Source organism: Protomyctophum parallelum (genome assembly GCF_964188405.1).
Source record: "Protomyctophum parallelum genome assembly, chromosome: 5".
Taxonomy (NCBI): Eukaryota; Metazoa; Chordata; class Actinopteri; order Myctophiformes; family Myctophidae; genus Protomyctophum; species Protomyctophum parallelum.
The window spans coordinates 41,691,661-41,716,943 of record NC_139702.1 but is presented as its reverse complement, the minus strand read 5'-3'; the positions used below and the strand labels follow the sequence as shown (position 1 = coordinate 41,716,943).

General features: G+C 41.5%; 4 protein-coding genes across 4 annotated transcripts in view; all 4 read right to left on the bottom strand.

The window, feature by feature from the left end:
• The window catches only part of grin2bb (glutamate receptor, ionotropic, N-methyl D-aspartate 2B-b), a gene marked incomplete at its 3' end in the record, with an annotated part of 126,993 nt that extends 119,476 nt beyond the window's left edge, over nt 1-7,517 (bottom strand). The window contains exon 1 of the mRNA XM_083764855.1: nt 7,506-7,517. The remainder of the gene's footprint in view (nt 1-7,505) is intronic.
• The window catches only part of septin3 (septin 3), a 178,817-nt gene that overhangs the window by 72,879 nt on the left and 80,655 nt on the right, over nt 1-25,283 (bottom strand). The window lies entirely within an intron of this gene.
• LOC310858378 (uncharacterized protein) lies at nt 19,012-24,142 on the bottom strand (the record flags this gene model as incomplete). The annotated part of the gene is made up of 5 exons (XM_083764487.1): nt 19,012-19,576; nt 20,569-20,651; nt 21,651-22,116; nt 22,809-22,891; nt 24,115-24,142. 5 exons carry the CDS (start codon nt 24,140-24,142, stop codon nt 19,085-19,087), a joined length of 1,152 nt encoding a protein of 383 aa, XP_083620613.1. The 3' UTR covers nt 19,012-19,084.
• Nucleotides 21,158-25,283, bottom strand: part of atf7ip (activating transcription factor 7 interacting protein) — a 49,145-nt gene continuing 45,019 nt past the window's right edge. Inside the window, exon 16 of the mRNA XM_083764860.1 lies at nt 21,158-21,185. The gene's annotated coding sequence lies outside the window, so the exon portion shown is untranslated. The remainder of the gene's footprint in view (nt 21,186-25,283) is intronic.

Here is a 25,283-nt window from a genome sequence, read left to right as displayed (position 1 = left end):
TAACACAAATCTTGTATGGGGCACAAAAGATTGTGGTCTGCAGCCAAATGCATATATTATTTGGGGGTCCTGAAAAGGTTTGAAAACCACTGGTGTAAAAGACTGACTAGCAGCAGCAGCCTCACAGTATTGCTCCCACTTTTTCTATTCTTAGCTCCATCTCATTTTCTCACAGTCACACATGAAGAGCTATGGAAATAAAGAGTGGTAGACATGTCAAATGTTATTTGTTCTTGCCAAAAGGTGAGGTGAAGTTGAATATATTATAATGTGTGTGTGTGTGTGTGTGTGTGTGTGTGTGTGTGTGTGTGTGTGTGTGTGTGTGTGTGTGTGTGTGTGTGTGTGTGTGTGTGTGTGTGTGTGTGTGTGTGTGTGTGCGTGCGTGCGTGTGTGCGTGTGTGAAATGTAAATGACATGCACATTTGGAGAGGATTACATGGCTAGTACAAAGAGCATTGCAGAAACGCAGATCGAAATATAAAGGGCCGGCGGAAGAAAAGAGGTGGAATCGAGCTAATAACAATAACAAAAAATGTGTTTAAGTAAGGTTATCACTTTGGCACAGAGGTGTCATTTCATTGGGGTGGCAAAAAAGGGACCACTTGATTCCAAAAATATAAGAGCTGCAGTTTTGTTCTTTCTGAAAAAAATAAAATAAATCACATGTGGCCTAATGACATGCCCAAATTAGAAAGGCCAGTTGGAGGAAACACCAGAATTTTGGCATTAAATTAGAAAGCTAACAGGGTGGCAATTGCCCTCACTTAAAATGACGCCCTTGATTGGGCACTTGGCCACGGTGTCTCCAAAGTTAACTGCTCAAAACAGGGGAGGGAATGCTGCTGCATGCTTACAGACGTAGTTAGTCTAAAAACTACCCCATGAAGTCTTGAATTCATGGATATTTTTTTGTTTTTTTGTCGCATTCCTGAACCAATAATTTCACGACCAGCAGAGTCTCCTACTAACAACCAGCCACCCAGTGAAATGATTGGATGACAAAAACAAAACGAATCTCCATGAATTCAAGGCTTCGTGGGATGTGTAATTGGTAGAAAATAAGTATTTGTTTTGTTTGTTGCTGAACTACTACTTTAAAAAGAGAGCAAACAACATTAAATTTGTAGTGTTCTTTTATCCATTTGTAACTCCAAGAGTATATGAATGTAACTTTACTTATTTTTTGCTCTTCCTGAACCTACTGTGGATTATACCAGGGACTAGTTGACTTGGACTTTAGTTCTTCTTGAACGGGTGCATGTGTTTGGTCTGACCAGGGACGTGCAGAGTGTTAGAGAGGCAGGGGCTGAAATCCCGTAAAATGGCACTTTTGGACAAAAATAGCGAAAATAGCAGATCTACAAGCTCACAATGCGTTGCGGGCTTGTAGATCAGTTATTTTTGGGGCGCAACCCAGCACTGTTTAGCTAGTGGAGATGAGACATGGATTTCTAAATAAATTTGTTCAACGCAAAATGCTGCGTTCAAGTTCAGGAGACTTCGGGGGAAAAAGCAATTCTTCTGAATGCTGCCTTCCAGCATGGCATGGATTGCATTGGTGGTCTGGAGAGGGCAGTCGTCTTACAGAATACAGAAAGGTAAAAGGGCAGGGGCTGAAGCCCGCTTTGATGTCTATGTGTGCACGTCCCTGGGTCTGACGTACTAAACAGTCTTACAGTCATGAGTCCAACACCCTACCCAAAATCCAACCCAATCTCCAAATTAACCTTTTTACGTGGTAGCACCAGTGCTACCAGTATAAAATTGTAGGAGCGCGAGAAACATTTTAGGAGCACCCACCAAAATGTAAGGAGCACCAATATGTTATCGAATCTTTTTTTTTTATGAATAAAAACAACAATATAACATGAAATGCCGAAATGCATGCAATTAGGTTACTTGTACTGTGAGTGTGAGGGTGCTTGAGCGTTATGTGTGTGTCTAGTAGTTGGCCTCAAACCTTTTCATGTCAAGGACCCCAAATTGACACTTATTAGGCCCGCGGACCCCCATTTGAAAAGATATGCAAGGATCCCCCATAAGAGAAGATTGTTATGGCTCTAGCAGTGATATTCTCATCATTTAAATTTCAAGGACCACCCCAGTTTGACATCCTATCCTGTTTGAGTGTGCTGAGAAATCTGAAATCTTCTTCCCAGAACAGGCTGCTAGCAGGCAGCTCAGTGGTCTTGTGGTTAGAGGAGCGTCTGGGGTAAGTCCCTGCGACATACTAGCTAGCGTCATGTCCAGGGGGTGTACTTGTACATCATGCCACACCTCATGCTACAGAAACAGGAGATAGGCTCCGGCCGGACCCTATGGCAGGAGCCACAGTCAGCAAGTCTTACTGTGGTTAATTAGCACTGAGGGTTTCGCAGTACACCTCCAGCCCTCTCCACAACTCCACCACACTGTCACTGTCACATTATCCTTCCTGGCTTCATGTCCCACATACAGCATCTGTCAGGCGATCGGTCTCCTTCATCCTCATTACGTCTGTTAACGTCGATTCCCTGCCTCATTCTGACTGCTTCTTTTATACACTCCATGCCATGCGTGAACTACAGACAGCCCGAGCTGCCGACACAGATGTATAATTTCATCATTATCTCAGTATAACATGATAAGTAGGCCTATACCCCATTATACCAGAAACGGTATCTCCTTGTGACAGGAGGAGACGCCATCTCGTATAATAAATATCACGGCACAATGAGAACGCAGTTAACGTCATAACGAGGAAACATATCTTGTTACCGTATTGAAACGCGGTGTCGAACGTATATCAGATCCCCTGCCCTGTTGAGCCCCCTCCCAGCCTGACACGTTTGTGTGTGTGTGTGTGTGTGTGTGTGTGTGTGTGTGTGTGTGTGTGTGTGCATGCAAGCGCACGTGAGCGCGCAAATGTTTTGTATGTTTGATAGTGTACTGTATATCAATGTGCACAAGCCTATAGGTGCATTTGGCCACATACATGTTTGACAATGTGTGATATTGTGCTATACTGGGATTTCTTAATTTAATGTGATGCGTTAATGTGATCAGTTTCATTCATTCATTACATTATATTTTATTTTCTCTACATACTCTACATCAGCCTGTTTTCATGAAGGTAAAATCTGCCCTAGAGACAAATGTGTTGTTCCTGTAATCTGGGATTACACCCTTAGATCTAAAGTAACACCTAAATTTAACCACAAACTTGCTTTAAGATTGTATCAGTGAGGGACAAGCCCTGGAGCTGCTAGTTGGCCAGTTAGCGGAGACCAAAACAATGTGGACGTTTTCTACATTTTATGGTTAAAATATGCAATGCTGTGTTCGTATCACAGTTTCATCACATCCTGGCTCGACTATTGCAACAGTATCCTCTATGGCACCACCATTTACTCAATTTAGGCATTTAGTTAATCCAGAGCGATTTACAGTAAGCAAAAACAACACATGGTAATACATCAAATACATAGAGAAAGAGTCATCAAGGATCACAAGCAAGCTGAGAGCCTAACACCCACCTAATAGTAAAATCTGTACAATGAAACTATGAGTATATATACACTATAGAGTGCTATGTCATACATACATAAAATGCTTACTAAATTACATAAGTGTTGCCTTTGCATATGCCTGTAACCAAGTGCTACGGCTACCACCACCTCCAAAGTCCCCAATAAACTCCAATATGATCAGAAGTCAGCTGCTATTTACAGCATACGGAAACCATAATGTTATGCCTGCATTCATCGTCACATCCATGGACAGAGTGAATAAATGAGACTTCACAGGTGGCGCAAACATTTACATTTTTTTTAACACATTTTCATTTCATATGGAAAAGAGATTCACGGGAGATAATTTTCCATTCTTATTTAGAAAAGAAGCTCATGGTGTGAATAATATATTTATATATCTATTGAGGGGAAATAATGAGTGCTAACAAGTACATGTTTTACATGACTTTAGTTATTTTCTCTAGTTCACTAGTGAAATGGTGTAGGTTGGTGAATGGTGTCTGCAACCTTTTTGAAATTAAGTGAATTTTTTGCACACCACATATTTCGATTGTACACGTATATAACATTTTCCCTGATGTTTTGTTTTTAATATTTTCTTTCACAATGTTATAATGATCATTATTATGACTCAGAGATATAATGCTTAAAGAGACAATATGACGTAATGAGGCACATTATGACATGTTCCCTTCATTGTCAATGGTGTTTACAAAGCAAACATTGAACTAAAGACAAACATTAAACCTGTGTATAGGAGGGGCACACCATTGGTTCTACCTCAGGCAGGATGACCTGAAAACGAATGAGCGTCACGCCTGTCACAGACGTGGCAAAGTTTTGGGGAGGACTTTTGCCCTATGTTTTAGACCCCCCCCCCCCCCCCTACAATGAACACAGCGGAGCGCTCCTACTCCACTGACGGCCCGTCTCACCCAATCACAAGCCGCAGCGCTGTTTCCAGCCCCTCCCAAAAAAGGGCGGAAACCAGGGTCGCGTCAGACATGCGCAGAGCATGTTGGCTATTTAAACTGGAAGTTTGCACTGCTCATCCCTGCTTGCTTTGTGCTGCTCACACTGAAAACTGCTGCTCTGTTATCTGCTTATAAAATGCTCACCCTCCACCACCCCAGCTGCCAACTGTTGTTTTGGATCTGCTGTCTAGGTACGGGGTATTCGGAGACCCATATGGTTGGGAGATGCGCTTTATTAGAGTAGCTAAAAGCAGATCCAATTCATCGCCAAACCATAATAAATATATTGCTCATTTTATATTCAAAAAATATATATTCTATGCAATCATGAGTTGTCCTGTCTGAAAAGCCCTTTTGAGGATGTGTCGGTAGCCTGGATAATAAGCGAATCTGCTGTTGGGAAAGAAAATTGGACGGTGTGATATGAGTATGGCTTTTCCTGTATAGTTATTCTTATAGTTCCTCCTTTGTTAGGGGTAACTTTTAAGGGCCTTATTACTCTACTACAGTAAATAAACAAGTTAAAACTTGAATTTCAATATTGACTTTCAAATACCTGAATGAACCAAGGCGGCTGTATTGGGATCAAACCACTTAACTTATAAAGCATTCAAGACATGTCTTTTCAACACAACACTACTTCTTCAAGTACTGTACACCTCCCGCATACATACAACTTCCCAATTATCTGTGACCTGACATTTTGAGTGTGAGTCGGTGTTCCCTCCACCAACCCCTTTTCCCCCCTCACTGTATATGTTTTCTTTTCCCTTTTTACCTCCTTTATGATGATTTCCTGTTTCATAGAAGTGTATATTTGTATGTCTCTAAATGTTATGATGAATTGAACAAGGTGGATTTTTTTACTACATTTTTATCCCACGATTTTGTAACCCAGTTTTTCTTTTCACCCAGTGCCAATTATCGAATGTGATCCTGGGCGCTACACTTCCTCTGCCAATCTGGGGGGGCAGCGGACTGACCTCATGCCTCCTTCTATGCATGAGGAGTCCAAGCTGCTTCTTTTCACCTGACAGAGGGGAATTTCCCCGGCCGGACGTAGCGCGTGGAAGGGACACGTTATTCCGACCAGTTCCTTTCCCCTCCATCAGGCGCCCCGGCTGGCCAGGGGGAGGTAGTTTTAGAGACCAGGATTACGGCATGTTTTTGTGAGGGTATCTACCCTAGGGGACCCTCTTCTAAACAAGTGTGGTGCTATATTGGGTTGTCCACTCAGTTAACAGTTTTTGTATTGAGTTGTGCTTGAAATGTACTGTAATTATGCAAACTGTTAAATACTTCAATCAATCAATGTTAGTAATTTAATTTGGAAGGCACAATTGCAACTTAAACCTTAGATGCAAGTTAACCAGGCTCTGTACCCCCCCCCCCCCGCGCCACACACACACACGCACACACACCCTCTAGTCTACACAAACTCAGTCTGTCCTAAGATGTCTAGACTGTCATAGGACGAACCTTATATGCAAGAATAGGTGTAATAACATCACAACGCACCGCAAAGCCTTGTGATCTTGTTGATCTGCTATTTTCGGCAAAATAGTGTCGAGGGGCTAAGGACAGACCACTGAAGAGATCCCAGCTAATAATGTACATGCAGGATATAAGTGGTTACTTTAACAATCCAACATCATACGAGAACAACATATGTGTAAATATACATTTCTGCTTCACCCCCAGCATCAATCTATTCTACTGTATGTCCTTCCATTATCAACGCCCTCTTCCACAGATTTAAAACTTCCTTGCTAATCTCTCTCTCTCCCCCCCTCTCTCTCCCCCCTCTTATCAGTCCTGAGCTGTAGGCTGGTGAGGAGCACAAGCAGCAATAAAAACGGACTCCAGCTCCCTCGTCCAAGCTGCTTTACATATACGTTATAGCACACCATTGTCTAGACCTGTTTTCCCTCGTGAAGCTGTACATCTCAAGCATTTGGATGGGCTTATTGAAGCCAGTGTCTCATTATCCCTTATCTGAACACTAGGCTCTGAGTCTATGAGGGGTAAAAAATAAAAAAAATAAAAAGGCAATTTCTCCATTCTTCCTTTGGCTCTGAATGTATCCTTCATTTCTCATCACTTTTTACACAAGTATAGAAGCAAAAAGAAGGAAAGAATGTTCCTATTCTTCAGTTCAATACCCAGAGTTACACTCATTTGTTTTATGTTGAAGTTAATAACACTATTTATTAGGCTAATTATAGTTTTAGTATTTTTTCTTTTGCTAAAATGTTTTATGTAAAGCACATTGCATTGCCTTGTTGAAATGTGCAGTACGTGCCTTGCCTAATACAGTAGTCAATGTCGAATCTAAAGGTCATGTTAGTTAAATATGTAATAAGCACACACACACACACACACACACACACACACACACACACACACACACAATGCAGAGGGGAACTGAACTCTGGAAACGATCTGTTTTCAGAATCAATACACAGACATAAAACTCCAATGTTACTGTGTTAGTCCCATTATTCACTGACCATTGTAGTGAGGAACAATTGAACTCTGGCCTAAAATCCTCACAACGCAAATGCAACCAAATGGACCTAGAAGCGTCATATTTGTAGCCTACTTGTACTCTCTCAAGAGTTGACCACCAGTGGTCCTTGAAGGGATGCTAGGTGGTCCCAAGCTAATGATAGAGTTGGTAACCAAATAGACACTTATTAGATCTTTAACTCTTGAGTGTAAAATGAAACCAAATGTTTTCAAGTTACGCTCTCAAGAGTAAAATTATTGTTAAACATCAGCATTACTAATTTATAAGAAGTCTACACAAATAGAGAATGTAGAAGAATTGTTAATTTGAACATCGCCTCTCCTAATGGTACGTCGCCAACGACAACAAAATATTCTAAATCTTGGGGTCTGAGAGGCTAAATCTCAAATGTCGTCCTTGGCTCAAATGCCGAATAAATAATGGACCTTGATATGAAAAGAGTTGAAAACCACTGAGTTAACGGACAAGTGACCATGGGGTCTGGCCTACCTTGTACACTGCCAGCCCAGATCTCCTCTCTGCTCTTCAGAACTGGCATGATGGTGTGGTCTGGTCTTCAACCCCTCCTCTCATAGCCTCAGATGGAGGGATGGTCGACAGATGAATCCGTGCAGAGGAGACTGAAAAGGGGCTTGCCGAGTGTCTTGTGACCGTCTTGTGGTGAATGAGCTGGGAAATTATGTGTTTGAGTTACGATGAAATACTGAGGTTGAAATGGGTGTGGTCAGGAATGAGAGTATGCATAAAATATGTACTGCAATTGTCAATATTCAATAAGTGATTGACAATTTAATATAGTGGGAGGAGATAAAATCCCAGCTATTTCCAAAGTACCCTTGATCAAAAATGGGCCAGTCAGGTTCCAATATGCCTTACACTGAGGTCTTAGTAACAACTAAAACAGTCAACTCAAAATATTTGAGACAGTACTTGAACTGAACAAAAAGAACCAAAAATGATGAATGTACTGTAATGTAGTGGTCATGCCCCTAGGCTTTGCCCAGGATTCCTCCCAGAGGTCAGTAAGTCTGGGAACACTGTTGCCGTGGAGATGAGAACAGTGTGTGTTCTGCTTCTTCTGTCACTCCCGTGCGTAGCTTTCTCTCGCTCCTTTTCGTTCACCTTGCAGTGGTATGGTCATCCGTTTGGTGTCTGTTCTGCACCCTCTTCTTCGTCAGTCTGAGAGAGAGAGAGAGAGAGAGAGAGGACAGTTGTGTTAGCACGGTGCGAATGATGCATGTGCGCAATTGGTTAACCACAATAGCCTGGCGTCCCTGATTTTTTTCAAATAAGTAAAATGGAAGATCTACAAGCTCATAACGCATTGTGATGCAATGTTGTGAGCTTGAAGAACTTCCATCCTAGAGATAAGACCCCGTTTCCCTCCCCGAACACAGTGTTTGTGTATAGAGTATAGACAGACCACTTGTTCAAGCTGATGCACTGAGGTGGAATTATGATGTATGGTGTGAGTTGTACAATAAAGTTTCAATGAATAAAAGTAATGTTTTCATGCAATTTCACATTTATAATATTCCCTGGATGACAATATAATCAACTCTCATCATTCTGTCTTTTTCATGCAGATAAACTATGTAGGTGGGTTAAACCGCAGGAACCCCTATACGTAACGATACCTTTCAATCTGGGAACACCTTTTGGGGTTGTAACTTGTTGTTGCTATAGTATATAGGTTTTTCAGAAAACTTAAGTCAGGATTTAGAAGGCCTTTTTTTTTTAAATCAAAGCCTTGGTGTAGCATGGACTCAGACCTGAATTTCAACAGCCACATTAAGACAACCTCATCTTAACAATATAACAAGGCTTAAAGTGCAATATTTGTCTCATAAGAACAAAACCTCTTTATTGTTATTATTTGTCTCCCATTTATTTTCTCCCAATTCTCTCATCCCTGTACGTGTGTACCTAGCTCTGGTCCATAGCTCTAATGCGCTATGGTCCAGAGCTAGTGTGTACCCTGATGTACCCTGGCTCACCAGCCAGTGAGGAGCAGTGTAGCTGCCTGTAGCACCGTCCTCCATCCACTCCTCCAGGCAGCCACAACGATCGACCCCCTCCCCAGTCCCCACCTGACTTGGCTTCCATGGTCTGGTGCACACGTGCACAACCAAACTGCTGCACACAGATGCTCAGCCAAACCGCATGCACTGCGTTGGCTTTTATATTGATATTATTACGGGTAGCCGGCTAAGCCTACACTTAATTACCTCTAAAACCATTATTCTATTCCAACTCTATACTCTAATACCCCCACCATGCATTTGAAAGTTGTCCTAAATTATTCAGACCATTTCAATCTGAAATAAATACATTCAAATGAAAATGAAACATCAAGGAAAGTGGCGGGCCGGCGGATACTACTTTCTGTCTCTTGACTTTTTCATATTTTAAAAGAGGCTTGCACAGACCCTGGTTAAACTTATTTTCATACACTGACATCCTCTTAACAGATTGACAAATTGACAATATCGTTTTAAAAGAAGAAATGTGGAATTACAGACAGTGGACCCCAATTTGAGGAACAGAACTACCGGTAATTACATTAGGCTACACGAAGCCGTATACTTGTCTAATCATAAGGCAAAGAGACATGTGAAATCAGTTTACACACCAAGTTGACAACCATTACTAATTGCTAATTATGCTAAATTGCTAATAAAGTTTTGGAAACTTTACAAACAGTTACAGCTTCAATTTCAGATCGGTATACCTACCTACCCACTGAGATAAGTATGCCTGGGACCGAGGCTACCCACTGAGGCGAAAACATGCATGAGAATGGAGTACCACTGATTGGTCATACTGTACAGCTGCGCTTGACTGACCGGCTGACCACATACATTGGTGTAGCTACGGAGCTGGAGCAAATGTATTGCTATTTGATACGTGTAGCTACTTGCTAAACAAAACTTGCCATGCACTGTCTGTCTCTCTCTCTCTCTCTCTCTCTCTCAGTCACCCCCATATCCATGCAGTGCGCGACTCCACCCACAGTCTCTTAATTGAGTGGGAGTTCACACAACAAATGCGTGGTGAGTGAAAAATTGTCTTCTTCACTCCCAATCTCCCATCAAATAAGCCAATGTTTAATGGCCATACATGTACATGGTCACAGCTTTGAGATAAATGATGAGGACAGACGGACGTTTCATCAATAGGATAGGATGGTAGGATTATAGAGGGAAAGATAGTAGGATAATGATTGATTGATAGATACAAAAAAATAAAAAATAAATAAAATAATAAAATAAAACATAAACAAATAAAGTGGTCCTTTTTTGTAGGCTAGCTAACGAACAGCTGTTTCTATTAAAGTTTATGCTCTCTCTGGTCCATGGCGTTCGCTATAGCCTATGGCTAGAGCTAGGCAGCGGTTCAAAACAGGAAGTTCACAACGTTTGGAACTTTCTGTGTTATTGTTTACGGCCTGAAACCATAGTAGGTAATACATGGCAATATTCTTTCTTATTAGGGAAATTACTAGAGAAATAGCTCAACACAGCAAGGCAAGGGGTATGAGTCATCCTAGACCTGTGATTCATTTCCAGAGAGATCCAGCCTACAGGGTATACCAGGGGTACAGTACTACATACCAAGTAATGCAATGGCATTAGTTAAAAGCACGACGAGCAACACAGAAAGATAATGAACCCCAGAGGCCTGAACCATGCACCTTGCACACCACACTGGACTAATTGAGTTGGTCATTACAGCAGCATCATTTAATCAGGAGAAGTAAATAGCAAGAATGAATCATGAACAATTAAGCCCTATAGTCGAAAACTAGGACATTTCCTCAAGTCAGTGTAGAGCTAGGCTTACTCAACTTTGAAATGAGATGCCATGAGGTGTAATGACTAAATGAACACACGATCATAGAGAGCGAATGTTTAGAAATTGGATTAAGATGAAAGGCCTGGCTTGAAAAAACAACCAATTAGTCACAGTGAGGTGGAGAAAGGTTTAACTGCACATGCAAAAGATGGAAGAAAAATGTGAAAATACCCCCTCAGAGAGAACCTGCTCGCAAAGGATCATGCAGAATACCATACTGATTACTGACTTTCAGTATAACATGCCGACAAACCGATTCACGCACACATAATCACTCAGTTGTGTACTGTGGGCACTTGTGCACGCGCACGCACACACACACACACACACACACACACACACACACAATGCATGTGCACACTTAAGTTTAAAAAGGTGAGTGCGATATTAATTCACTACTCACCTAAATATCTCTTTTCTGTAACACTGTTATAGATTGTAGTGGAGATGTTTTACAGAAGAGCAGAGTTGAGACACAAAAGAAGCAAAGACGGAGCAAAACGAGAGGTTCTTCATATTCCTTCAAGATGACATCCCGCTCTCGAAACAATAAAGAAAGTGGGCACTTCTGAGTCCCCCTCATCAGTCCATAAGAAAGGGGGAAATAAACCACTGTTGCTGGTATAGGCCAACTGTATGCTATTGAGTAATTCACTATTAACTTGGGTATGCAGCCTGTTTCAACTAGATGTCCATGGAAATACAGCCCAAGACTAGTGTTGATGATGGTTTGAAACAGAATCTCCCCAAAGTGAAACACAGACAGGCGGCATCAAAAGACACCATATGGGAAAGGGAAAGGGGGGGACAGGAGAAGGAAAAAGGGGGAGTGATGAGACGAGTTACTATTTTTATCTGTCTGTCAGTCTGTCTCTATCTGCAGCCTACACACACTCCGAATGAAGCTTCAAACCAATAGCAAGCCATCACCAGTCTAATCTGCCGATCAGCCACCAGCTAATACCAATGGTCTCCCTTGTCTGACGAAGGATATGACTGAGTACGAGTAGTGTGGGAAGAGCTTTAGGAATCAAAGAAATGGCAAATTCTGCATGGATAGCATCAGACGGAAGTAATGGATAAGTAAAAGCATACAGAAATGACAGATTTAAATTCTGTCAAAGACGATGGCGATGACCACGGATCTTGTTACTTTTGTTATGCTACAAGTGAGTGTCAAAAGGGTTAAGGGTGTGCGTATGTGTGTGTGTGTGTGTGTGTGTGTGTGTGTGTGTGTGTGTGTGTGTGTGTGTGTGTGTGTGTGTGTGTGTGTGTGTGTGTGTGTGTGTGTGCGCACGCTAACTGCTTGCGTGCATGCTTGTGCATGTGTGTCTTACAGAGAGAGTGGGAGGAGGGGGAGAACCAGGTGTAATTGCAGGTCCAGCAGAATGACAGAAAGTGTAAACCAAGTGTGAAATGTGATGCTCTCAAAATAACGTGACATGATCATAAGCACCAATTGTTGACCGCAGCAAAACAGAGGATACCGCATCAAAAGAATATAATTTACATGTCAGCAACATACCAATTCAATATATATCAAATTAAGCCAAATGCAACGACACTCATCTCCATATCCCCAGAGTCTCATACTGTTTTCTCTTGGATTTCTTTTTACAGCTAATTGCCAGAAAATGTACTGTTTCCTATAACATGGAAATAGGAACATGAGATGTGGCCAAATCACAGGACAGATTTCTCAAAGACAACAATTAAAAAAATGGATGCACTTTGCCTTGTTGAGTGAAAAGGATGAGGACGTGAAAACAAGCGAATATCAGCTCTTTTATCCATAGTTTAGTGTGCAAGTGTATATGTGTGTTAATGTGTGTTTCATGTATACGTAAAGCACACACAAATACACACACAGACAGACAGATAGACAGACACTAAACGATAGTTAACCTACCTATAGTGTAACATTACAGAATCCTGCAAAAGTGTGATGCATAGGACATGGGTGTGGAGGGATCAAAAGAGAAGGAAAAGGGGAGGAAAAAAGTCATTGATGAGGAGTGGTTTAGTTCTCTTTGAAGAAAATTCAGTCCATGTTCATTATAAAGCCTAAGTTTCGAGACAGAGTGAGGAGTATGATAGAGAACGAGGAACGAATGAAAGGGGTCAGTGGAGAGATGGGAAGGAAGAGGCTGAGTACCACTATGGTACGGTGAGGAGGAGCAAAAAGTGGTGGAAAAAAAAAAAAAAGGAAGGATGGGAATTTAAATTAAAAGCAACCCCTCCTCTCTCTTTTCTGTCACTCATAAATAGAGGAAATTGTACACGAGGTAGATGGAGAAATAGATGAGGAGGCAAATGGAGGAGAGAGCGACTATATGAAAAGATGAAGCACCTCCCAGCACAGCGATGAGGAATAAGAAAAATATAAAACGAAAGAAAAAATTGAATACTCCAAAGCCTTCCGTTTTTGCTCTGTTTAGTGAGGCGAGGGGTGGGCTTACAGTTGTACCCCCCCTCCCTGTCTCAGTAACTGCCTAATCTTCTGTGTCTTCGTTCCTCCTCAAAGCAAGGCGACACTTTCCCTTTAGAAGAGCTGTAGTAAACCCTTTGCCAAGACCAACTGTTAGATATGGCACTCAGCTGGCTGCATGGTATAGTGCCGCTACCCAGAGATGGAGAGTGAGGAACTAACACACACACACACACACACACACACACACACCTCTGTGTGGCATCTAATGCAGCGCTCAACTCACTCACTCGCTTTCTCCTCCTCCCCCTTCTCTAACCTACCAGAGAGAGGGAGAGAGAGAGAGGGGATGGAGGGGGACAGAATAAAGGGGTGGTGGGGTAGAGTGGATCCCTAGGATTTCAAATTAAAGGAGTGATACAGTCATGAAGGACTGGCTGCTGCAACAATTGTTAACTAAATTACTATAAGGAAACAAATGGCTCCCTCTGTTGGTGCAAAAAATAACCAACACTTGATTTTTTCTCTTTTCTTTTTGTAAAAATCTGGAGGTTTATACAGTTTGTCCAATGAACATTCAATCCTGCACGCCTGGGCTGTTTGCTTCTATAGCAGATGCCAGAGAGCTACAGTACACATCTATTGCATTGAGTAAATACTATATACATAAAAATCCTCAGGATTTTCAAGATTCAATATCTTGAATTTATCCATGTGTAACTCACATTATTATATACCAATGGAACAAATGTACCTTTACGGGGACTATTTTGGTTACATTCGTAGACTTCAGAGAGTATGTTTGTGTTTACACAATGTACCCAAACTCAAAACTGGCCATTCATTGTCAATGGCATTCAATGTTTGAACAAACAATCAAAACTGGCCATCCATTGTCAATGGCATTCAATGTTCATGTTTGTGCAAACACTCAAAACTGGCCATTCATTGTCAATGGCATTCAATGGTTGTGTTAGGACAAACACTCAAAGCTGGCCATTCATTATCAATGGAATTCAATGTTTGTGTTAGGACAATGTTTGTGGTTACACAAATCCTCAAAGCTGGACATAGCTAGCGCCCCTCAAACACACAAAAAGTTGAAACATGGAGATACAAGGTTTCTGCCTGAGAGGGATGATGTACTGTAATCGCCATGCCGATCTTTTATGTACCTTTAGCACCAAAGTTGCAGGGGGGGGAAATGCCCATGGTACCAAGGGCGGTGTAAGGTAAGTGTACGTGCCCAGGGAGTCTTCTGTGGCCTCTGCCACCCGGATACTTCCATCTGGCATCAGGCTCCAAACAGGGTGCTGCGACAGAAGAACCAACGCATTTTTTTAATATCTTACTCTCCACTTCTATATTACATCATCATTTGACCTGTAAATAAGACAGTGAATGTGAAAGTAGGTGAAATGCATGTGTTAATGAGGTCCCGGCAGATGAAAATAGACAGAAAAAGTATGAGTTGCAGCATTTGTATCTTCAATGCAATGATTTATTGAGACAAGAAAAAACGTATTTGACAGCTAAGCTGCCTTTGCTACAAAGAGTAAGATTAACCCATTTAGGGTTAAGGCAACACGTTCTAAATTTCATTCTGCTTGTCAAACTAGGGGGTTTTCATGATTCTGAATCCAACCCAAGCTTTAGTTTTGCACAAAAAAAACTCTTTGGGCTAAAAACGGCCATAGCCGGCATCACAAATGTGATGAGGTCAGTGCATTTGGGCACATTTGGGCAAGTGCCTATAGCCGAATATGGCCTAACCCACAGTCCACTGCCAGTGTAAAATACTAATAACCTACAGAAAGTAAATGCACCACCTAGTGGTGATTCCACTATTCATTTTAAACATACAGTACACTAGAATATGTATTTCAGGCATGCAGACACAAAACATCTGGATCAGGCACACGTGCTGTGGGAGATCGAGAGCATCATCTGCTGGGGGAGATTGAGAGCATCATCTAGGCCAGGGCCCGCAATCCAAATTAAAGGTTTGGTTTGCATTGCTAATTTAATTTGAATTAAATAAAGAATATGATTCTGATTGCTCTGCGCTGAAAACAACAAACAACAACTTTGGCAATTAAAAAATATGAAAACTATTCAATAAAATTCCTCTGGGTTAAAGTCCTTGCTGGATGTCACCCTAATTTCTCAGTAGCATTCCATTGTTTATTCAATAGTCTTTCCTCTTGGGATGACAGATGACACAAATTTCCTTCTTTTCCTTCTAGTCCGTTTATTTTCTTAGCAACAACTGTAATATCAAACCATTTATTTTTTTCTCTCTCAGGGGAAGAGATCTCAGGGGACCCAACATTTACTGCCTCTGTATTGCAGCACCAACCTTGTTTAACCTTGTCACTCCAGTGGAGAAAAGAAAATACATACTGTAACAGTGTGCCTTTTCTGGTTTCTGCCTCTTCTACCACAGACACAATAGTTAACATTTCTTCACTGTCTTTATGTTTCTTTCTTCTGTCTGAGCTTCATTTTGCTTGCTCCATTTTATTTCCATTTGTTATGGTTAATGTAAGAGTGTTGTGTTGTAGTATGCAGCGGGTTTGTTTTTTATTTTAAACTTGGTTTAGATCTGGTGACGTTAAAGGACCTGGAATTCATGCTAAACCATTCAGTGAGTGAGCCATGGTGCAGGGAAGCATAGATCTGCATTCGCTACAGCTGTAACGAACCAAACCTTTTCATGTCAAAGGACCCCCAAATTGACACTAATTAGCCCACAGACCCCCATTTGAAGAGATAATGCCAGGGACCCTGTGAGAGAAGATTTCTACAGCTCTAGCAGTGATTCTCAACCTGTTTAATTTCAAGCACCCCCAGTTTTACATGCGTGTTTGACATATTAGTCTACATACCCCCGTTTAATGGCATTTCTATCTCAGGGACCCCAATTTAAATAGTAAAATCAATGTTAATTTAACCGAGTTACAGAACCATAAGGGTCCATTTGGTTCCAAACTATAATTTAGCTGGGGACCCCCTGGAACTCCCTCAAGGACTCCTGGGGTCCCCGGACCCCACTTTGTGAACCACTGAGCTGTCAGTATGTGTGGTGATTTAGGCCCGAGCTGGGATCTAACCACACACTGACTATGGCAAAGCGACGCACAACCTACCATATTGCCATATAAATCGCAAAAAAAAGACTGCACTGCAGCTTTAAACTACATTGATAGGACACAGAATCAGTCGAATCACAGCGTTGCAATTTTTTTTCCTAATAATACTAATGCTTTATTTCAACTTTCAACAAAAACGGTTTAATGTGGGACCAGCTACACACATTTGGTAAGCCATTAAGTCGGCATGCATGCTGCTTCTATGCATTTGTTGCATAGAAGTGTATATTTGTACGTCTTAAAATGTTCTGATGAATTGAAAATGGAGGACCCTGAACGAAGTGTCTCAATATCAGGGCTTAAGTGGTTAAGGTCTAAAGAAATTGATGGTGATTGCTACTCAAAGTCAAAGTGTCCACAGCAATGATTCACAACTTAACAAGTTGCAACTGCAACTAGTATCCCGAAACTAAGTTGAAACTCATTGCGCTGTGATGCCTGTGAATAACTGGTGTGAACAGCTGGGCTTAATACTCAAGGGTGACTAATATGGAATGCCCTACCAACTGTCAAAAATAACTGACTTTCCCTCCTTCAAAACCGCTCCTACAGGTGGCTGCAAATTGTAACTGGCCACTGTAAAAAGTCTAAGCTCATCACCAGAATTAAATGACCCCCACCCAAATGATCTTTCTTTCTTATTACTACTCGTATATATGATGATGATTTTGCATAATGCAAACGCTATAATATTATTGCAGAAGGCAGTTCCAACCGCGCCTCTAGCCTATGTCAGGCCAGTCTGGTGCATCTCAGAAGCAAGACAGGTATCATGAGAAAAGGAGGCATTGGAGCAGCTCAGACAATTTAGGCCCTTCATTTATTAACAGGGTACAAGTAAAAAGCGACGTTTCGATGTTTCCGTTACATCTTCGTCAGGTCATAGCCCGATGGGGCAACATGGTACAACCATAGTTAACCAATGTCACACAGCCAACAATCAATAGTTCATACATATTTGTCACGTGGAACATTGATATAAGTGAGGAATTATCCAGATGAAAATTAAAGTATATTTGTGTATTTATAGTCTGTATATTCATAGTCTAAATTAAAGTGCATTTAGACTCTAAATGCACTTTAATTTTCATCTGGATAAATCCTCACTTGAATGTTCCACGTGAAGAATATGTATGAACTAAAGATTGCTGGCTGTGTGACATTGGTTAACTAAGGGCCTGCCCCTGTACCATGTGTGTACTTAAGCCTTACTGTGTTGCCCCTCGGGCTGACCTGACAAAGATGTAACTGAAACATCGAAAATTGTCTGAGCTGCTCCAGTGCCTCCTTTTCTCACTATAATATTATTGTTTGTCTTTAAATGTCTCGATTAATTTAATACACAGGACCTTAATGGAAACAAGCTCATACTAAATGCTCAAAATTTTCAAAATGCTCATACAAAATGCTCTGAGCATACAAAATGCTCTGAGCATTTTGTATGAATCTGTGCCACAGTGCCTTTATTTTATTTTTAGGTTTTTCTTTGCAAACTGTTAATAAAGTAATAAAGAATGGTTTACCTGCAACCCCTGGCATAAGTCGATTAGCTCCATTAACTTCAAGTCCTCCATAACGGGCTGGCTGAATATCATCAGCTGGACCTAGTCTCTCAAGACAAGTTATAAATATGTCCAACTATAAATCAAATTAGTATATTCATTATCAAGTGTGCTGCTTTTGAAATTCTAAATGTATTAACAAAAACGTAAATTGACAAACATGACTGCATCCATTCATGACTTTCAGGACGCAAAGTTACTGACTCTGAAGGATTAAAAGATTGTGGTAGTTGTCTGGTTTAAGAGATGAAGCTTTCAACAGTATACATGCCGTTTTGTTTACCATTTCAGTTGTCTAGTATGTTGTTTTATGAACATGTGTGTGTGTATATAATTTTTTAGTCATCGGCGCTACTGCAGTACTGCATGTTTTTTTGTGAGGGTACCATACCTACCCTAGGCAACACAGGGATAACATGCAAACTCCACACAGAAAGGCCCTTCTGCCAACATTTATGGATGTATTTATTATATTTTTCTGGCACTCAAGGCACTCAGTTTACATGCATATTTGCACAAAGGGACAAAAAGGACCACTTTCAAGATTCTTTTTCCTTTTGAAAGAATATATGTTTATGCAAAAAAGGTAGGAAAAGAAAGCTAGACAAAAAAATCCTATATCAAAATGCACAGCAATGTAATGAAAACCACAAGCATCTTCTCATTTACTGCCAAGGATGACTTTTACCCCCATTGGACCTTTACAGATTATTTACAGATTATTTTCCCAGATTGTGTTTTTGATCAAAACAAGCTATATTCAAGGCACATAACTAAAGCGTCGCTTGTTGCAGTTAGAAAATGTATGTTTCTGTGAATTCAAATAAGATCTTGGCTCACTTTTCATAGCCGTTTTTACTTCTGGTTCATGGCACATGAGTTTTTGGTCTTCAAAATAAGAAGTGACAAGAGGAGAAAAGGGGGCAAAATAAATTGGGCAGTAAATGAGTTCATAAACCGTGAACTAAATGAACTAAATAACATCCATGAGAGTAACAACAAGAAGATGAACATAAATTAAAAGTGAAAACAAAACTTCTCAAGTTCAAACAAAAATCACCGTGCATTAGCTCAGCCAGAGTTGGGACCGATGACGGTGCACTGAGGATCACAGAAGGACCCAAAGCGGCCATATATGTCTTTGGCTCGGATCGCAAAATGGTAGGTGGCGCTAGCCTGGCCCTGGACCTGAGCTACAGTACAGGCCATGGGCAGAGGAAGGGCCTTAAGCTCTGCAAACCTTTTCCAGTGCTTCTGTGTTGAACTGTTGGCATTCGAGTTATCCTGACGGAAGGCATATAGGTCGTAGCCAGCTACAGTTGCACAGGTCAGGTCATTCTCTGCTACACACCATGACAGCACTATTTCACCGGGCTTTTGTAGCTTGGGGTGGTCAGGCACCGCGCCCACCTTCAGCTGGAGTTGCTGGGGGGGTGAGGTCTCGGTAGCTTCTGCAGGCAGCTGACCTACAGGTTGTATTGCCGTGGGGAGGGGTGGCAGAACCGTTGCGGTGGCTGGGGTTGGTGCAGAGGTGGTTACGGCACGGGATTTCGCTGGAGATTCCTAACAGAGAACAAACCTCTCTTTAAATTAAAACTACTACAGATTGGTGTCTGAGCGTACATGAGGGTAGTATCTATCTTTATTCTGTGAGTACCAATTGTGGGATCGCTAAGGCAATCACAGTAATGTTATCTTAAGCCCTGATTTTTACTGGAAGGCTGTGGTGGTGGCACTGGCAGCGACAGGCAAGTCCCATTGAGAATCTTTGGAACCCTTTTTTTCTTCTCCTTCTCAAACCTCATCGCCCCAATGTTACTGGAGCCAGAGATTTCACTCGTATACAGTTTGTTCCTCCCTCTGTCAATGATCATGTTACTTGACAGTTTGAGTTTTTTCATTCTTGCAATGGTTGAAGACTCCATGTTGTTGCACAGATAAGACCAGTGGTTTTCAACCCTTTTCATATCAAGGACCATTATTTATTCTGCTTTTCAGCCAGGGACCACCATCTGATGATGAGATTTGACCTCTCTAACTCTAACTAAAGACTATTTAGTTATCGTTGGATACGGTTTTGTCCACAATTCCATGCTGTATTGATGTTGTACCATTAGGTGAGATAACAGGCAAACAATTTCTTCTACATTATAATTGGGTATTTGGTTACCAACTCTCCATCATTTAGCTGGGGACCACCTGGTTCCCTCTCAGAGACCAATGGTTGTCCCCGGACCACTGCTTGAAAACCACTGGATTAGACCATTCAACAGGACTTTTTATGTTTTGCTTCACATACAATTTAGAAATTTAGCAGTTGCTCGTAATCCAGAGCAATTTACAGTAAGCAAGAACATCACATGCTAACACATACAAATATTTTCCTATTCATTGATTGCATAATTGGCTGCCATCTAACCATCAAGTAAAGACACATGCATAGTGCACACATAAAGTGCTCAATAGGCGCTGCACACTTTGCCCTTTCTTGTATGTAAATGTGGCCTAGTGTGTGGTGCATATCCAACATATAAAATGTAATTCCGTGATCTTACCACTGGGGTGCAATGTTGTACTGTTATTTTAGGATTGCCTCCAGAGTTCTGACTGCTTTGAGGGGATGACCTGGTTCCAGCACCTAGGAAAGAGAACAAAGTTAAAAGAAAAACTATTTTCACAGAATAGGTGCTAGGGTTCAAGTAGGCTAGTTAAATTATTTTGTGGTTAACAAAACCATGATACCAAGCAGTGGCATAGACTAGACTAGAGCACCGTTTCCCAAACAGTGGGTCGGGACCCATTTTTGGGCCACACACCAATTGTTATGGGTCACGACTCGAGTAAAAATCCCATTTTCTTTTCCTACATAAAAGAAATTTAAAGGTATACAGTATCAAAAGGGTTTTTTAAATAGAAAAATGTAAAGTAATTTTATAAATGTTAAAACAACAAATCTGCCCAGGCCGTAGCGTAACGGTCTGGGCACCGGACTGGTAATCCAGTCGCAGTGTGCCGCGGGTTCGACTCCCGGACCCGACACGGCCTTTACTGCATGTCATCCCCCATCTCTCTCCCGTTTCCTGTCAGCCTACTGTCTGTCCCTTCAAAAATCAATAAAAGGCGTAAGCCGCAAAAAAATATCTTAAAAAAAAACAAAAAAAAAACAACAAATCTATGAAACTCCATATCCAATAATAATAATAAAAATAACTAGTGAAAAAAGCTGATCTAAAAGCATGCAACACGGTGCAAAGTGTGTGCTTGTAGATCTGCTGTATTCACTGGTTTGGGTCCTGGACAAACATCTAATCTCTCTTTTGGGTCTCGACCTGAAAAGTTTGGGGGCCCTATTTGGGAATTGGGATTGGGCGCCCGAGGGATCAAATTCTAAATCTTGCATCCTTAACCAAGGAGTATCAAATCAAATCAAACTATTTGTATAGCACATTTACAACAACCAAAGCTGACCAAAGTGCTGAACAGAGTAAAACAAGACAGTTTTGTTCTTTGAAGGAGTATTGAAGGAGAGGTCACATATTTTCTGTTCTAGGCCAGTGGTACTCAACCTGGACACTAAATAACTTTCAGTTTCAGTTTCCCTAGGGAAATCTGTGACGGCTGCTGACAGTTGGGGTACCTTTAATGCCAGAGTTGGAACTGATGATGGCGTTGGTGCACTGAGGATCACAGAAGGACCCAAAGCGGCCATACATGTCCTTGGCCCGGACCGCAAAATGGTAGGTGACGCCAGCCTGGAACGGAGTTAGAGTACAGCCCATGGGCAGAGGAAGGGCCTTAACCTCCCCAATCCTTTTCCAGTGCTGCTGTGTTGCGCTTTTCGAGTTATCCTGATGGAAGGCATATAGGTGGTAGCTAACTACAGTCGCACAGATCAGGTCAGTCTCTGCTACACACCAGGACAGCACTATACCACTGGGACATGGCACCACCTTCAGCAGGGGTTGCTGGGGGGGTGAGGTGTGGGCAGCCTCTGCAGGTGGCCGACCTACAGGTTGTGGTGCCGCGGGGAGGGGTGGCAGAAACGCTGCGGTGGCTCTGGTTGGTATAGAGGTGGTTACAGCAGAGGATTTTGCTGGAGATTCCTAAAAGAGAAAAACAGATTGGTGCCTGAGTGTACATGAGGTTATCACGTGACCTTTATTCTGTGAGTACTAATATTTAAAGTGATGTTGAGCTTTGGTAGAACGAATATTTGTCGTCCTTTTTTTCTCTCTATCCTTTCACTCTCACTGGCATAGCAAAACGTTACATGAATACGAAAAATAAATTGCCGGACATTTTCCAAAGCATACCGTAACTGTAGTGTGCTTGTTTTCGAGGACGTCATTAGATTCTGTCCATTCAGTATGGTATGAAAAGCCATTTGCAGAGACTTGAAACTTGCTTGAGAAAGAATTCAACACACTATTCTTTGTCAAAGTTATGTTAACCCATTAAGGACGGGAACCGCTTTTGGGGTTTTTACCTTTCAAGACGGGAACCCATTTTTGGGTTGTCGTTGCCATGTAGAGTACTAGAGGTTTGGGCAGCTATGTGGCAAGCGGGCATAATGGGCAATATGGGCATAATGAAGATGTGCGTCCGTTAGTCCGATTATGCCCAATATATGTATATTTGTCAGTTCTTGTGCCTTTTATGGGCATAAATCGAATGAATTTCACAGAGAATTCACGCATAAAATGCTCGATAGGCGCAGCGCACTTTGACCCCTTTCTTGTATGAAAATGTGGCCTAGTGTGTATATAACTGTAATTCTGTAATTCTATGATCTCACCACTGGGGCACGATGGTGTACTGTTGTCTGAGGATTGCCTCCAGAGTTCTGACTGCTTTGAGGAGATGACTTGGTTCCAGCACCTAGCAAAGAGAACAAAGTAGGAAATTCAACAGATGTGGCAAAGTATTTTCACAGAATAGGTCACGTTAGGGTTCAAGTAGGCTAGTTAAATTATGATATGGTTAACAAAACCATGACACCAGTTTGACATGCATTAGGCTACGGACCCCCATTTAATGACATTTCTATGGGCCCCTAATTTATACAGTAAAATCAATGGGTCCATTTGGTTCCCATTGGAGACCCATAAGGATCCATGCATTTTGGTCCATATAACCAATTTAGCTGGGGACTCCCTGGAACTCCGTCAAGGGCCCCATAATTGGGGTCCCAGGACCCCACATTAAGAACCACTGACCTGGTCCTAGCGGATAGGGATAGTAAAGGATTTGTTTGACAGTCTTGACGCTACTTCACCCCGTTTTGGGCACCTTGCTAAATGTACAAAGTTAAAGTCTAGATAAACATAAACGTTCATATTTCTAATATAAAGTGCTCACCCCCAGGGCCACGGATGTTAGAATTTTGCACTGGCGGATATTAGCACCGGTTCATTCCGTATTGTTCAATAAAAAGCAAAAAGGCGTTGACTCCTTTGTAACAATGGAATGTGGAAGTGCTCATTCTATCTCAATGGGATAGTTCCAATGTTTGGAACTATACAGAGGTGGACATTTACTTAAGTAAATCTGTACGTAAATACAGATTATTCTGTACTTAAATCAGTGCTTATTTGCTTAAGTACAGATTCTGTACTTAAGTACATTTACTTCGCCACCCTCTTACTATTCCACTCTGGCATGCCCTGTCAGTGGTTCCCAAAGTCTTGGGACCCCCATGGGTCCTTGAGGGAGCCCCCAGCAAATGATAATTAGGAACCAAATGGACCGTTATGGTTCTGTAACTCTGAGAGTGTACAAATGGAACCAAATCCATACAATAGTCTCTCAGAGTTAAATTAACATTGATTTTACAATATAAATTGGGGTCCCAGAGATAAATGCCATTAAATGGGGGTCCGTACTCAAACTCAAACTTCTCTTATGGGGGTCCCTGGCACACCTTTTCAAATGCCAACTAGTGTCAATTTGGGGGTCCTTGACGTGAAAGTTTGGGAATCACTGTTACTGTTGTAGACTTTAACGTTGCAGACAAATGTAGCACAGTAGCAAGGTGCGCAAAGCAGGGTAAAGTTTCGCCATGACGCCTGCATGGCTAGCAGAGCAGCTGTGTGGTGGTTTACCTGCATGCTCCAAGTCGATCGGCTCCATTGTTATTGTTAACGCCAAGTCCTCCACAACGGGCAGGCCGCTGAATATGCTGCCGGTTCAACTTGTGTTCACCATAAAAGTTATAAATAAAATATTGGAGGTCGAATTCTCTCGACCACTTCTGTGTTCTCCTTCTTCTTTGGTTTTTGAGTGGTGCAACTCTAGAACCAGCAATGTAATGTATGTTCGTCCGTCTGTCTGTCTGTCAAGGGTACCAACAGGGGGCGTTGTTGCACCACTCACTTCAGACACGTCTGATTTTTAATAGAGGTAACCTGTGGGGGGTGTATACCGCCACCTACTGTGCAAAGTATTTCTGCTGTAATAATATCATAGACAGTAGTCTATTTTATTACAAAATCCACCTAAAGTGACCCCCTTTTTCACGATGTACAATACTCCATTCTTGACTTCAACAGGTGCGAACCCTTCCCTCAGGGGTACATAATCAAGGTCCTCTCTCCACTTATGACCTCTTAGACTCCTCTATTATGACAGGAAATAATAAAACACATTTCTATCTACTTAGATAATACCCAATGCAAATTAATTCATATTATACAAAATAGCCTACAGTATAATAGTTTTTCAAATGTCTAGCCTCGACTACCAAACACATACTAATATTCAACATAGCGTTTAACATTCATTAACAGACAGACAGACAAAGCGACATAGTTTCTGGTATTACACAGGGCTCAATTCTGGTCCTTTATTGTTCTCCCTATACTGCCATTGGGACAACTTATTACTATCACAGAGTGAATTTCTATTTCTATGCTGATGATACGCAGCTATATATTTCCGTAGCTTGCAGTTTGCATACAATTGGTTCTAGTGGACAGAAATAATCAATAAGTAGACTTGGCAAGTAACACAGCTAAAGTAACAGTAAAGATCGTGGAGGTCATTATAGATTCTGAATTTAATTTTAATACACACATGTTCATTAAATAAGAAAATACTCATGTACCGAGCAAATACACAGTGTGCAGGTGTATTCTATTGCTTTCATTGATGTCCACTGGCCTACGCACCTGTGCATACGCCTGATTTCTAGGTGTGGGAAAGTTCTCTCCTACAATACACACATTACCAAGATTGCCTTTTTTCACCATAGAAATAGTGCTTATTAGAATTA